Source organism: Beta vulgaris, chromosome 2, assembly GCF_026745355.1.
Source record: "Beta vulgaris subsp. vulgaris cultivar EL10 chromosome 2, EL10.2, whole genome shotgun sequence".
In the NCBI taxonomy this organism is placed as follows: domain Eukaryota; kingdom Viridiplantae; phylum Streptophyta; class Magnoliopsida; order Caryophyllales; family Amaranthaceae; genus Beta; species Beta vulgaris.
In genome coordinates, this window is record NC_079203.1 from 16173333 (window position 1) to 16189598 (window position 16266).

The following is a 16266-nucleotide window of genomic DNA, read 5'->3' on the forward strand; positions in this document are numbered from 1 at the left end:
TACAATAAAGATTATAGGTAGAAGATCAATAAAAAATTTCATGTATAAAGAAAGAAAAAAGTCGAATTTTTGTTTACACATACGACGTTCTTAAAAGAAAATGCTGAAATAGAATTCACATCTCCTTTTTTGTCGATCGGACTTGTAACCATTGTCAACCTTACGGGCATTAACGAGCCGAATCGAGATCAAACCTGACTAGGCTTGGCTTGGCTTGGCTTGGCTCGAAAAGCTCGAAATTTACATTCAACTAAAGCAAGTCCAAATATTATAAGCCCAAATATTTTAGGAGGCCCAAATATTTATTTGTATAATAGCCCTATATCCAAGCTTGGGTAGCTAAAATAAATTATAAGCCACTTGTAAGAAAAACCAAACTCAAGTATCTCTTTTTATTGAACATTACCACACACCCTCATTATATTATTACGACGTGGGATAGCTGAAACTTAAGCTTGATGTTCAGTATCTCAAAGCTGTCTTTTATACAACAATACACATACACCCTCCTCAATTTTTTTTTCCGATATGGGATAGCTCTAATTCATACTATAGTATTACACGTCGATTTCAGTCATTTCATTGACTTAGGTTTTTTGTTCCCCAACATTGCACAATGTGGGAACTAGGAAGGCATGAAGAAACGATTATCCTCATCATCTTTATTATTGCCTTGTTTTTCTTTTTCTTTTTTTTTTGGAAAGGTTTTGTTTTTGCTTTTTTTTAGGTTTTTTTTAGTTTACAAGCAATTAAATTTTGGATTACTAGTGTAGTCTTAGAGACAAGACTACCATTTTTTTCCATAATTATTAATTATTTTAATCTATGTTAAACATTAATGAAATAATTTTAGTGATTTAAAAATTATCGAGCCTGTTCGCGAACTTTTGAAGCGAGCTTAAGGTAGCTCAAGCTCGGCTTGTTAAGGTCTCAAGCCAATCCCGAACTCGAGTCGAGCCTTCTCGAGACGAGCTTTGATCGAGTCGAGTTCGAACATTTTGTGAGCCATCCTGGCTCATTAGCACTAGGGCTGTGAAAAACTTACCCAACCCATTTACGGAACCCGAACCCGACCTGAAATAAGTGGGTTTGGGTGGAAATTTTTGACCCATTTGAGTAAATTAACATTACCCATTTAATTAAATGGGTTAGGTTAAGGTTGACATATTCAACCCAAAATTAACATGCTTTGACTGTTTAACTCATTAATATATAAATTTCCTAAAAAGATGTGTTAAAGTTGGTGAAAATTTTTAAAAATACTTATTGTTGAACACAAAAATTGAAAAGAAAATCTAATCATGCATACTTTTAAGTGAATTTATTTTTGAAAACTAAAAAATTTTAATAAAAATTTAATAGTAATAAATATGTAAATGGTTATATGGGTAAGTTCTTCAATAAATAGGTTGGGTCAAGGTCGAGTTTTGTAACCTGTTTAATAAACGAGTTAGGTTTGGATTGGAACATGTTCAACTCGTTTATTATTAACCTGAACCCGAACACGATCCTACCTAATCTGTTAACTAGTCCTAATTAGCACCCCTAGTCAATCTATTGTGTATTTGTGTGGCATGACTTGCTATCATTGTAATAATTTCTACATGAATATTTCTTACATAGATCTTATAGTTTCACTATTGACCCACAACCCACACAAATATGTATCAGGCATGCTTCTTCCAACAAATTATGACATTTTTTTCTTCCTTTAAAATACAACCCATTAATATCCTTCTTAAAACCCCCAAAAACAATAACAAATTATATTCCAAATTTTCAATCTTTATTTTTTTTTCCAGTGAAATCTTCACCATTTTTTCACATCTCCCCTCAATTACATCTTCCTAATTGGACCCAAAAAAAAATTACCGTTACACAAAACTAATAAAAATAAAATAAATTTAAATTGAATTACCCAAAAACATTGTTCTAACATAATCCCAAAATATTTTCCTTTTTTATCTCTCTTTCTACATTACATCATCCTGTCTTCTTTATCCAGCCGAAAAACTTCGTCATCTCCATTTTTTTCCACCCCAATTCTCTGTAAAAAACACACATATTTTCTTACCACGTGTACAATACCAACTTTTCCACCAGTTTCTCTTATTTTTCCAGAAGAGAAAAGAAAAATAGAGGGAGAAGAGAGAGAAAGGGGGGAGAGAGTGTATCCTCTTTTTCAGTCCACACTAAAATACCTTTTTTCCTTCTCCCTCCCATCATCTCATAGCTTCATCTAATGCAACAATCATTCTTATTTAATTATTCAAATCCCTAAATTTTCCCCCAATTTCGATCCGTATACATTGTCAATACATACTTCCCCAACTTCTTTTTTTTTTTTGGGTTGAATGTTTCTTGATTTGATCAATTCATCTGATTGAATTGAGGGTGTGTGTTAATTTTGGGAATTTCCTTAATTTTGAGATCGTAATTGATTGGATCTGATTAGGGTTTGAAATTTATCGGAAATCAACAAAAACAACCGTTTTGGGTTCGATTTCAGGGAAATAGCGCCATCCAATGGCGCTGTTTCGCCGCTTTTTCTACCGTAAGCCACCTGATCGGCTTCTCGAAATATCTGAGCGTGTTTTTGGTAAGTTGTTCATTTTCTTTTGTTTAATTGATCGTGTTTTTCTGGGTTTGTTTGGCTGAATTTTGGTAGTTTTTAAAGGGTTGGTTTGGAATTCGGCTAAAATGTTGGAGAATTTTAGATTTTATCGATTATGGAGCTGAAAAGCTTCCATATATGCTAAATTCTATGCAAAATCTGGGGGTCAGATATGTTTTCCATATCGGGTCTTCTATGTCATTGTCATTTTTGGTTGTTGGTGATTTTCGTTGTGATTGAATCTTGCATAATTGAGCTGATTTTTTTGCTTTCGTGTGATTTCTTGCTGTAAATGCTCGTTGTTTTAGCTAACAAAGAGCTTGTTATTGAAGTAGGGAGATTAAAAGGGTTAAAATATGCAGATTATGAGGTTTTTCAGTTGTTAGAGCTTGGGTCTTTTTATGTAGCTTTCATTTAAATGACCTTGAGTTAGTCTGGTATACTTAATTCTACTTAGATGAGGTAGACCCAGTGGGGGATCGAGGAATTTTTTAGACTGGGTTCAGAGACCTCAAATGCGCAAGACAAATTTATTAATACCTACAATGAAATCAGAAACCATAATTTGAATTTCAACTAATAAATCGAGGGTGCATAAGTGCAATAACAAGTTTTTTTGTTTTAAATATTACAATAGTGGCAATTAATTAATTTGAGTTTTTATAGCTCAAATTACATTACCACAATAAAATATTAGAACTTCACTCAAAATATAGCAATGTACTATTAGCTTTCTTATGCCAATCTAAATCCATCAAAAGTTATGAGGTATAGAGTTAGAGAGTTCGGGAAAAGAAATTGAGATAGAACAGAAAAGTCAGAAAGCTGTGAAGTCCAAAAAAGTGGGACAAAAAAAGAAAAAGAAAAAAAAGGAGTTCGTATAGGTTATTTGAACCCGTGATCTTCAGGGATGTATGTAAGCTTAGCACATAGAATAAATAATTAATCTCTTTTTTTGTTTCTCTTTCCTAATAAAAAAGCTGCAGTTTTCTTTTTCAAAAATTCACTGGGTTCAATGAATCCATCGATCCACCACTGTGTAGATACTAGATAGTAGATGGCAAGTTTTAGGAATTGAGGATGTTCAGCTAGCTTTCTATGCTGTTGAGCATGTTCAGTTATGTTTTGTTTCTGCTCCTGCAAAAAGTTTCTATTTAGTTGGGTTCTTTTGCTTTAATACAATTTTTAATTGCTTTACAGTGTTTGATTGTTGCTTCTCCACGGATGTACTGGATGAAGATGAGTACACGGAATACCTCGGTGGTATCGTAGCACAGCTACAGGACCACTATCCAGATGCTTCATTCATGGTGTTCAACTTTAGAGAAGGAGATCGAAGGAGCCATATTGCAGACATTTTGTCTGAGTATGATATGACAGTTATGGAATATCCTCGGCAATATGAAAAATGTCCTTTGCTTCCCTTAGAAATGGTTTACCACTTCCTACGTTCCAGTGAGAGCTGGTTGTCATTGGAGGGACAGCAAAATGTATTGCTGATGCACTGTGAAAGAGGAGGTTGGCCTGTTCTTGCTTTTATGCTTGCTGGTCTCCTTTTGTACAGAAGGCAGTATAACGGTGAGCAAAAAACACTTGAAATGGTGTACAGGCAGGCCTCAAAGGAGCTTCTTCAGCTTTTGTCTCCTTTAAACCCACAGCCTTCGCAGATGAGATATCTTCAGTATGTATCTCGAAGAAATTTAGGCCCTGACTGGCCTCCTTCTGACACACTGCTCATTCTTGACTGCTTAATACTTCGAGTCCTTCCTTTGTTTGATGGCGGCAAAGGTTGCAGACCAGTGGTTCGTGTTTATGGGCAGGACCCTTTAACAAAATCTAGTAGAAGTACTAAGCTGTTATTTTCATCCTTAAACACCACTAAACAGGTTCCGCACTATTCAGAGGTAAAATTTTGGCCCCCCCCTAATTTCAGATAGTGATTTAATAGGTTCAAAGAGCTAACCTTTGCTTATGATTGCAGACAGAATGTCTTTTGGTAAAATTAGATATTCGTTGTCGTGTTCAAGGTGATATTGTATTGGAATGCGTCCATCTATGTGAGGATTTTGTACGGGAAGAAATTATGTTCAGAATTATGTTTCATTCATCCTTTGTCCGGTCAAACATTTTGTCTCTTAGCCGTGAAGAAGTTGATGTTTTATGGGATGCAAAGGATCAGTTCTCTAAGGACTTTAAAGCAGAGGTAAGTCGTAAATGCTCTTTGATGTGACTTTTTACCAAAGTGAAGCGACGGGGGTTGAATGCATACTTATTATCTGTATCAGGTACTCTTTTCGGACGTTGGTGCAGTTCCAGTTGTATCCACAGAAGTAGAAAGTGATAATGACAATGAAACAGATAGTGCTTCACCAGAGGAATTTTTTGAAGCCGAAGAGATCTTCAGTAATGCTGTTGATGCCCAAGATGGGAAGACTGATATGGATCCCCCTTTGATTCATGATAGTTTTATTAGAGGAGGAGGAGGTGGCGGAGGGCGGAAGGAGGATAGAGAGCCTCCTGCATTTGTAGATTGTGCACCGGAAACAGGAGCTCACATACCAGATTCAAAAGTATTAGTGGAGCTTGAAGCAGTAAAGGATATAGGCCTGGATGATTGGAGCAAAATATTGCACCGGGATGTTGTTTCTGATCTTAATGCAGTCAAAGACATTCTTATGGATGACACGAATCAGAAAGAAGATGTTAAATTGGCCTTGGATGATATTCTTTTGGATGAAGGAAAACACAAACATTATGAGGTTTGCTATGATCAGAATGAAGACATAATTTTGGATGGTCAGGATATAGAGGCAGACACCATGACTTTGATTTCAGATACACTCATCAAGCAGAATATCGAGGTCGATCTTTTCGATAGCAGCATGGTGGAGCGGTTGGATACAAAGCAAATTGTTGAAGATGGGGAAGTGGAGAAGAGGTCAGATTGCAAAAGTCCGCAGTGTAAGTTGAATGGTGATGTTACTAAGCAAAAACAAGAGAGAGTCCTGCAACCTTCACCCAAAAGGCCACCCACATTCAACCAGAAGTCAGTTTCTGATTCAGCTTTGGTCAAGCTTAGAGGGAAACTGCAAGAGACAGCAGGGGATAAATCCGGCAAGCAAAAACTAACTGAGCATCGGTGGATACCTTCAAACAAAGGCTCTTACACCAATTCCATGCATGTGGCTTATCCACCTAACCGGGTCAACAGTGCACCACCTTCTCTAGGATGTACAAAAAATCAAGTGAAAGACCCTGGTGCTGTTGGCAAAGTGAGAGATCGTGTTGGCAGCTCTGATCTTGGATTTGCTGCTTCTGGTATTGATAGACGCCTGCATAAATTTCAGGATGTAAAACCTGTAGAATCTGCTAAAGTTTCTCACCGTGAAACTCCTGATGATGGGTCTAGCCAAGAAGTTTCCAGTTCTAAAGCCTCTTCTCTCGGTCACTCAGCTTTGGCTGCTCCATCCTCGCACTCTTTAGTAGAGTCTCATGAGCTTGAAAAAGAAACAATGGCACCCTCACCCCCATCCTCTTCCTCCTATAACCCAACTATAGAGGTGCTACCACAAGGAAGACCTCCGCCACCTCCACCCCCACCTCCTCCTCCCCCCGTAAGGCGGCAGAACATGCTGGCGAATGTCTCTGAATCTCCAGCTTCTTCATCATCATCAACATCACCTCTAAATTTGTCTGATATACAAAGTGTAGTTTCATTCATGTCTCAGGTTCCGCCACCCCCTCCTCCACCACCCATTCCTTCCACTCATTTGAGAGTTGCACCTTCATCACCGCCATTGATAACCCCATCCTCTGATGTGTTAGGAAGTCAAAGTCCATCTCTTCCACCTCCACCTCCACCTCCACCTCCACCTCCACCTCCAAGATTTGCTGCCCCGCACTCTACTTTGTCAACTCTGCCTCCACCTTCTTCACTTTCTCCATCACGCGAGAGGGTATCACCTACACCTCCACCGCCACCTCCACCTCCACCTCCACCTTTTGCTTCAAGTGGAAATCTAGCACCTTGTTCTACAAAAGCTGTCCCAGTAGCTCCTCCTCCTCCACCTCCACCTCCACCTTTTAATCACGCATATAGTACTCCATCTTTTCCTATTCAAGATGCCCCACAATATCCACCACCTTCTCCACCTGCCCCACCACCACCTCCACCACCTCCTCGTGGATGTGGGGTGGTGTTTGCTCCACCATCGCCTTCTTATAAAGCCCCTCCCCCTCCTCCACCACCACCACCACCACCACCACCATCGCCTTTTTGTGGAACCTCTCCTCCATCTCCCCCACCTCCACCACCACCACCTCCTGGGGGTAGAGGCCCCTTCTCACCTCCTCCTCCTCCACCACCTTTGGGAGGCCGAGTCCCTCCCCCTCCTCCGCCACCTCCCGGGGGCCGAGGCCCTCCCCCTCCTCCGCCACCTCCCGGGGGCCGAGGCCCTCCCCCTCCTCCGCCACCTCCCGGGGCCGAGGCCCTCCCCCTCCTCCGCCACCTCCCGGGGGCCGAGGCCCTCCCCCTCCTCCGCCACCTCCCGGGGGCCGAGGCCCTCCCCCTCCTCCGCCACCTCCCGGGGGCCGAGGCCCTCCCCCTCCTCCGCCACCTCCCGGGGGCCGAGGCCCTCCCCCTCCTCCGCCACCTCCCGGGGGCCGAGGCCCTCCCCCTCCTCCGCCACCTCCCGGGGGCCGAGGCCCTCCCCCTCCTCCGCCACCTGTCGGGGGCCGAGGCCCTCCCCCACCTCCGCCACCTCCTGGGGGTGGAGGCCCTCCCCCACCTCCACCTCCGATGCGTCAAGGAGGACCACCTCCACCTCCACCCCCTGGAGGTGGTGTTCCAGGTCCTCCGGCACCACCAAGACCACCAGGAGTTGGTCCACCGCCACCCCCAAAAACTACTCCTGGTGCACCTAGTGCTCCGCTTGGTATGGCTAGGGGTTATGGACGAGCAACACCAGGAGCTCAAATGAAAAAATCTTCACTTAAACCCTTGCATTGGATTAAAGTATCAAGGGTTATAAAAGGGAGCGTATGGGAAGAGTTGCAAAGATCGGCAGGTCCCCAAATGTACTGTAATCGTCTTTTTTTTTTTTTTATGAGAAATATCATGCAAAGTTTTCATTCTCCTACCATGTGTCAATTTTTGCTTTTGCATATTAAATGCCTTTGTTATTCATTTAAGATATTTAGAGGTCATGTATTTCTACCTTGTCTTTATCTTTTAAGTCTTCAAGATGGTTGATCATAATTCCCTTTTGGATGAGAGTTCCAGTTTGGATACTAGATGGATAGATCACGCACTTTTCTTTAGGGATGATGTTATTTTTGTTGCAGAAACACTGATGCCATTCCTTTTATCACAGTGCTGCAGAATTTGATGTGTCAGAGATTGAGAAGCTTTTCTCTAATCAAGTTGCAAAGCCTGCTGGTGCAGCAGGGAAAGCTAATGAAAAGAAGAAGGCTGCTGGATCCAAACCTGAAGTTGTTCACGTGGTAATTTAATAGAATCGTTAATTTATTAATTTTAATTGCTTTGTCTGATATCTATTTTTGACCATAACTGTACAAGCATCTGCACGATTGCTCTATTACACTTCTTGGAAATTTTGGGTTATCAGTTTGGACTTTGGAGGCTCTATTTCTGTTTGTGTATGAGTCACTTGTGCAATACATCACTTGTGGGATGATATCACTGTTACCCTCTAAACAGGATAGCAATTATCATTGTCCTTGTCCTATAATTGCCTAATTACATCTTTTGGTGTTCCTGGCAATGAAAATAAAGATCCAGCAATGCCGCAATGTGTCTTTGCTTTGTAAGATTTCCTTCTTTCTCGGTAATAAATTGTACAATCACTTACCATCATGTTTTTGAAGAAAGCTAATGAAGTATGCGTTTTATCTATTCACTCTACCTAGTTTCTTCATTAGTTCATTTGATATTTTTATGTAAACAAACGGTTGATAGATCTTGCTTCTCACTTTCTTAAGTAAGCTTATTAAGTTTTTTATATAAAATGGATTATAGCTATCATGTTCCATAATTAAATCAACAATGGAACTTCTATGTTATGTTGGTGTGGCTGCAAACTATTTTTTTTTTTTGTTAGGTTGAAAGGAATATGTTTTTTTTTTGTAATTCCTGAGATATAATTGGTCTTCATAATACTTGATATATATGATGAGAATAATCTCATGGTTTTGGGATAGCAAGTAATAGTTTTGGACGAGGCTGAAGGCTCATGCCAGGGGTGAATCTAGGATTTGACCCACTTGGGGTTCGGAGTCGTCCAAAAATAAGTCAAAGAGAATAAATTAGAAATTCCAATACATAGTTCAAATTTTGAATTGCAACTGGATCTAGGAATTAACTCATTGGTTTATTTTTTTCAGAAGACTATCAAATAAGACATATAATCGATCATTCTGTCTGACTATCTATTACTCTATCAGTATAGTGTTTAAAATTTTTCAACAAAATTATGATACACAGGTACCAAAGGATTGATAAATACTGAAAAATTAGGAAGATATTAATTTTATCAAATAAGATATTACTCTTTACAAACACAAAGTTGGAAGAAATTAAAACTTTAAAGTACAATTGTGAAAGGGATACCATTCAAGATGGACACAGAATCAAATTACCATTCAAGATGGACTATCTATTACTCTATCAGTATAGTGTTTAAAATTTTTCAACAAAATTATGATGAATTGCTCATCTTTTGTAATTAGCACTGTTGCAGTGCACATGAAGACATGAGCAAAAGATTCTGAATTTGTGATACAATTAGCAATTATTGCAGTATTTGGGTTTGTAAAGATACACAGGTACCAAAGGATTGATAAATACTGAAAAATTAGGAAGATATTAATTTTATCAAATAAGATATTACTCTTTACAAACACAAAGTTGGAAGAAATTAAAACTTTAAAGTACAATTGTGAAAGGGATACCATTCAAGATGGACACAGAATCAAATTACATATGTTTGAACCACTGAGCCAAGCAAGTTTGAGCCATATCTTATGACGCATTTTTCTTATAACCGGTTTTTATTTTTGATTTTCAGCCTATTTCCTTTATAATTTTTTTTCCAGATTTTTTTTGTGGGTGCGGTGGGTTCAACCTACTTTGGATCCACCCCTTGCTCACACCGTACCCACAAAAATAAATGGTAGATTCAACTCAATTGTGTACCTTGCAATTTGCAAATGACATCATGTTGTTCCTTTGAACCCTCAATTCATTTTTGTCTTTTCAGTATGTTATTCATCTCTTGTTTGCACTTATTGGGCTGGATATTAGGAGGCATTATTTTTCCCATAACAAGGAAGTGACTGAAATTTCTCATGAGAATTCATTTTTCCTGGTGTGTATATGTGATGATTGGTGAGAAAACTCCAACTTGAGTAATAGACGTGAATGTGTAAGGGACTATTGTTGTTGTTAGAGTACATTTGGACAGAATGATAAAACAAAATCATGTCACTGTAAAAACTGGGTGTTCAACCTTTCTGGTGCTCACTGTCTTTGCCTTTTGTTTTTTGCTTGTTATATGAAGCTAATTGTGATTATAATTTTAAATGATGCAGATTGACCTCAGAAGGGTTAACAACACTGAAATAATGCTTACAAAGGTTAAGATGCCACTCCCTGATATGATGGTATGATATAATTTTTTTCCATATGTCGCCAAATAGCGTTTAGTGATGCATTTTATTGTAATGGCTTTCCAGTTAGCAAGTTTGTGCTTCATGTATATTAGGAGAATTATGATCCATTATTTGAATTTGATATGTCCGTCTCTTGAGATAAATATATCCTTATATCTATCAAGTTAATTGACCGTATACCTACCATTCTATGTTGGTGTTAGGGAGGATTTAAACTTACTATTATTGTGTTCAAGTTTCTTTTTGCTAGTTGGTGATGTATGACATGTATCCAATTGAAATACCTGATTGTAGATAGAATTGTTGATAACATTCGACAACATTAAGGTTTTTCTATTGACTTTTAGGGATATTTTACATCTTTATAAGAGTAATCTTGATATGTACCAAGAAGTGGAATATCTTAGATATGTTACTTTTTGTCTAAAATATAGGTATAGACCAAATAAACCTTGACCTATTGTTATGTCTGGCACTCCAGTTGAGAATGCAAAGACTAACATGTTAGTATTCTTTGAGCTTGTGACTGAGGCATGTTGCATGAGGTTGATAGTAATTTTTTGCCTCTGGCTGATGAACACTGAGGGTTTGCAGCTTCTTATAGAATTGCAATTTTTGAATAGTAAAGGCTATAAAAACCGTTTGGAGATAAGCGGAATCATGGAATTCTTAGTCATTGTGTGGTGTATTACGTTTTCAGTTAAAGTTTCCCTCTTTAAGTAGAAGTAGGGAAAAGTGGAATATAAAAGTATTAGACTTTGTGGACCATGCTAGGCCTTGTTCTTTTCACCTTATAAACTAGTTTCTAGAAAGTTAAGTTATGTAAGGTCCAAGAAGGTCATGTAAGTTTAGATAAAGAAAAAGCTCAAAAAAGGGACCAATAAGTTTAGATAACTTCGATTCACAACTAAAATATGTTTAGATAAAAGGCTAGTTAGTTTAGTTAAGGGTTAGTAATATAAGAGTTTTTTCTGGTTAAAAGCATGACACCCAAGCATGTAATCTCATAGGTGGAAAGAAAAGCAAGTTCTTCAGTGTTTTTTTTATGCATGTACCTATGCCGCCATGCATGATATCCTACCTGCCGAATCATACCATTACCATTGGTTAACGTTTTGTTCTCACATCTAATGGTAATCCATGTGTGTGGTTTCTCAACATCTGGTGACATTTCTAACACACAAACTATTGTTATTGTTACTTTGTCGATGGATAAACTGTTTTGTTTAGACAAATGAATGATTTCTTAAGGAACCAAAGGACATGTAAATACCCATGATCGTAATTGAAAGCCAAAAGGGTAGTCGATGCGAAATAATGTGGCAATTAAGCTGTACATAATTCACACTGGAAGTACCAATTGAATTCTAGATAAATTCACGGTTGCGACCACACTAGCAGCCATTCGAACCACAGTACTTGTAAGTAAGTACTTTGGGAAATCCTTGTTTTTTACCCTTCTCAAAACCTGCATGTTTCACACCTGAACATTCATAAAGAAAAAATTGTATCTGTGCTGTCCTTGGACTTCATATGATGATAATGATAACCCAGTATACTTTTTCTTACTCCTTAATCATCTTGGGGGTACTAAGAACGACAATTCCCAAAAGATATTTAGAACAACATTTTGTACACAAGCAAATAGAACATGAGTGTTCAAATCAAGAACTCTATCTTATAGTACAATAACTCTTAAGATTTATATTGACTTATTCAACCTTTCTAGATTTTAAAGACCATCAATGCTGTTATGATGGCCCTCAGTTCCATTATTCTTCTAGCATATGTATACAACTAGTAAAATAGGTAAGCTTAGCTGCCAATCCTGCAATAGCTACTTGACTCTCTAGGAAAGCCTTCACTTGATGTGTGGCTTTAGATGTGAAACAAAATTTGAACTTGGATGAAATTTCAAATTTATATTGATATCATTGAGCAAATTGATTTTATGATGATTTAATTCTTCCTATGTGTTACGCCACTCTTAACTTTGGTTGATGAAGAGCTCCACAACCTTTGGATGACTAGTGGTTGATTTTATTGACAATTGGGATTGGGACACACTTTGCTTTTCATATTTTTAATATTGCTCTTTTGCGGCAGTTGAAAATATCCACATTGATTTTGCTAGAAAATATGCACCTCGCATCCTCATTTTTTAGCCAATGATGATTTTATGTGGCTACTTTCTTGTCTCACCTTCCTTAATCTTTTAAGGAACACTATTTGGGGGGAAATAGTTGCGAATGGATAAGTGTTTCAATTATTTACTCTTACTCATGCCACGCTAAGTGTGGGTGCTGCCTTGAATTTTTCTGCAGGCTGCAGCACTTGCTTTGGATGAGTCAGTTTTGGATGGTGATCAGGTGGAAAACCTAATAAAGTTTTGTCCCACTAAAGAGGAGATGGATCTTCTTAAGGTTTGATTATAGATTGGAATATTCTTGTTATGTTACATTGTTGGTGCTACTCTTCAGTCTTCATCACAATTATCTTTTTAAGGAAAAAGGTTCTTTTGCGTGATTAAAAATCCTCCATGCCAGAGTCTGATAAGTTTTTGCTGAAATTGTTGTTCTGACTTCTGACTGTCTTTGCTTGTCTTATAGAACTACCCGGGTGACAAAGAGAAGCTGGGAAAGTGTGAGCAGGTCTGTAAATATTCATTTCTGTCTGGTTATTAGAACTTTTCATGTATTGATTTCAATTTTTTGTTGTGAGATCTGTGCCTTCTTATTGTGCCGAGAAATGCTTTTTCTGAGTGATGGTGTAGTTATGTTTTTTGGCATATTAGTGTTGATCTGAAAATTCAAGGCCTGACTTAATGCAATGGTCAAAACCTGTTGCAAACACTCTCTTGCCATTAATAATGGAGAATGAAAAAATAAAATAAATTTGCATTGTTCTTTTATATGAATATTAAATTTCTTTCCCTGATCTTGGATATTTTCCAATGATTTCTTCTCTTTCCTTGGTCATTCGTTTTATTTCTGTGAATTTTACGCTCTTCACATGGGACACTTCTGATTTTTTTAATCTTTTTGAAGGGGGACACTTGTGATTGTTGGTTTTGCTAACTTGGATTAATTTTTGTTTCAGTTTTTTTTGGAGCTCATGAAAGCACCGCGGGTGGAGTCAAAATTAAGAGTATTTTTGTTCAAGATACAGTTTAACACACAGGTTCTTTTGTTTGGTGCTTTGCATCATAATTGCTCCATTCTGTGCATGCATTTGTGGCCTTTTTAGTGTACTGCATGAAAATTGTGTCATTGAACACCTTTTCTTCTTGCAGGTTTCAGAGTTCAAAAAGAGTTTGAATACTGTAAATTCTGCATGTGAGGAGGTACAATATTTGTGCAGTATACACTGTTGCCACTTGTTTACTGTTCTGGTGTATGTTCTGATCTCTCCTCTCATGTTTTCTTCTGTCAATTAGGTGCGAAATGGTGCGAAGTTGAAAGATATTATGAAGATGATTCTCAATCTGGGGAATCTGTTAAATTCTGGAACTGCACGGGGTATGAAAAGTTTTTTCCCTTCAAGATTGAATCAAATAATTATATGATGTATCATGTATCACAGGTTATACATTATCCTGCTTGGTTTTTGTGTATTATCTTCAATTTTTCTTCTTTCTACAAATTCAGTCTGTGATCTCTACGGAAAGGATATGACTTGTGATTAAGGCTTTCTTCTTTTCCTCATTCCCTTGCTTTTTGGCATAATGGAGGAGTGGCAATTTACACTGTTTTAGCCAGACTTGTTGAGAGTCTATTTCTCAGATCTTTCTGAGCATATCTACGATTATGCAGCCTCTTGATCTCTATATTTTAGAATATTACTGACATATTGGCTCTCAGCTTAGGGTTGTTTGCTGAGAGACCCCTTGCAAATCATCTCCCGTCTCCATCAAATTCATCAATATAATACCTACATGCTTTTCTTTTGCCTTCTCATTTAGTACTGTGGTTGATGTATATTATTGGACTACATGTGATGACTTGATGTGTTCTCTGTGAGATTATGTTAGTTTGATTGCATTTCGTACTCCAAGAATCAATGGTTTGCCGGACAAGTCATGGCACATAAAGCCCACCTTCTTATCTCCTTCCACTAATCACAAACTGTTCTGCTTCAACGTGTTTCTATACCTTTCATTATTGTTCTTTTAATCTATAAGGGGCTTAATTTACCATTATTGACAGGGTTCTCTTGCTTATATTTTGGTTGATGCTTGTACCATATATGCTATCAAATCTATGAATGTTAATCTGAAGCCTTGACCATAAGAGCAAGTTAAGTTCTTGGAACTAGGCTAAATAAGCTCTGTAAAATTGGTTGCTGTTTATTAAGAGCTGTAAATCTTTAGATAATTATTGACCTCTTCATGCAGGATCAGCAGTTGGGTTCAAGTTGGATAGTCTGCTAAAACTTACGGATACTCGTGCAACGAATGGCAGGATGACACTTATGCATTATCTTTGCAAGGTATGTCCTTGTTCTTTTGAAGTTTTATTTCTCTTTTCTTGCCATTGAAATGTCTATAGCTTGTTTATACTGAAATCCGAAATAGCTAGTCCTGCTGCAATCACATAGAAAGGTTTTTGTGCATCATTGTCACAGAATGAAATGTCTAATTTGGAGGGAGGGAGGGAGGGAGAGGGGAGGGGGGGAGAGAGAGAGAGAGAGAGAGGGAGGGAGGGAGGGAGGGAGGGAGGGAGGGAGGGAGTTATATGATGAATAATATGAGAAGTATTCTTTAGCTAGTTAGCTTTCGTTCATAGCAGATAACCGCACTTTGTTTTTTCATGTATAAAAATACAGTCTTTCTTGACGCGGAAGCTCTCCATATTGAGGCTTAATTAAAAAAGTCATTTTCATTTTGTTTTTCCTTTTGGTTTGTTTAATGCTCTAGTAACTGGTGAGGATTCCAGTTCACACTTCTACCCATGTCTCAAGAACAGTGCTGGACTAGGGTCCAATGGCCTCCTCCAGTCTGGGTTGTTCCAAAAATCCTATCAGATTGGTAATTGTGAAACCCAAGTCAAAATAATTGACGTTGACTTCCTGGAATTCGTATTGTTTCATCTTTCCTTTTAAAGGACGTTTCCAGTTCTTCCCTTCCCCATGTTTTGAAACTAGGCTGGACCAGTTGTTTAAGTGGTTTGGACCAGGAATGAATGATCGTCAGTCAGGTCTTACTACAAACCTAAATAGGAGGTGGACCAAATAATCCAATATGAGGTTTTTGACTTTTGCCTTGTGAAATGGTGGACATGGGGATTGCTATGAGATGAACCTCCTTGCTGTGGCTTTGAATCTACTGCTTAAGTGGTTTGCAACTTTGCAGCCCAGCTTTCAGCTGGGTGTGTTTGTGTTTTGTTCCTATGCTGTCTGTGATCTTTCAACCATAATAATAGGAAATGTAGGGATGAACCTCCTCTTCCGTATTCAACAAGTAATCATGCATTTGTGCTGACTGTCCTCTTTGAATCACTTTATAATACTTAATCCATTTTTTACTTATCCTAGGGGCTTGCATGTAAAGCAGTCCTTTCTGCTTTTTAATGTCTTGATATAAATAAAACTTGACCTTTCTTTTGCAAGTATAGCTTGGGATCATTGTAGGCAAATTGAGTTGTTTATTATATTGAACATCATATGTCTATCGCCATTATTCTGGAAATAATGGCTATTTGCTATTTAATTTGTTTGGATAACTTTCCTCGAATTCAGAAGTTGATTTTTTTAGTCATGTAAAGCTTAGTTTTAAAAAGCTCGCCTACGTGCTAGGCAAGTGGAGGCGCTAGCCAAAACGCATCCAACTAGTCAGGCAACGCGACGCACGAGAGGCGACGCCAAGTGCGCGCTGTTGCCGCCTTACGGGAGGCTCAAGGCGTACCACTTGGAGCGCTCTTGGCGATGAGGCGTGAGAGAGTGTAGGTCTGATTTGAATTTTTTTT

At 38.3% G+C, this 16266-nt stretch overlaps 1 protein-coding gene across 1 annotated transcript in view; it reads left to right on the forward strand.

Moving 5' to 3' along the window:
- The first annotated feature begins 1984 nt into the window (after positions 1–1984).
- LOC104887255 (formin-like protein 20) overlaps positions 1985–16266 on the forward strand; it is a 28278-nt gene continuing 13996 nt past the window's right edge. The window contains 13 exon segments of the mRNA XM_010671857.4: positions 1985–2599; positions 3815–4518; positions 4596–4817; positions 4900–7090; positions 7093–7690; positions 7987–8116; positions 10223–10294; positions 12628–12726; positions 12913–12954; positions 13403–13483; positions 13596–13646; positions 13740–13821; positions 14697–14791. Of these exon segments, the coding sequence (XP_010670159.3) occupies positions 2527–2599; positions 3815–4518; positions 4596–4817; positions 4900–7090; positions 7093–7690; positions 7987–8116; positions 10223–10294; positions 12628–12726; positions 12913–12954; positions 13403–13483; positions 13596–13646; positions 13740–13821; positions 14697–14791 (4440 nt within the window). The 5' untranslated portion in view covers positions 1985–2526.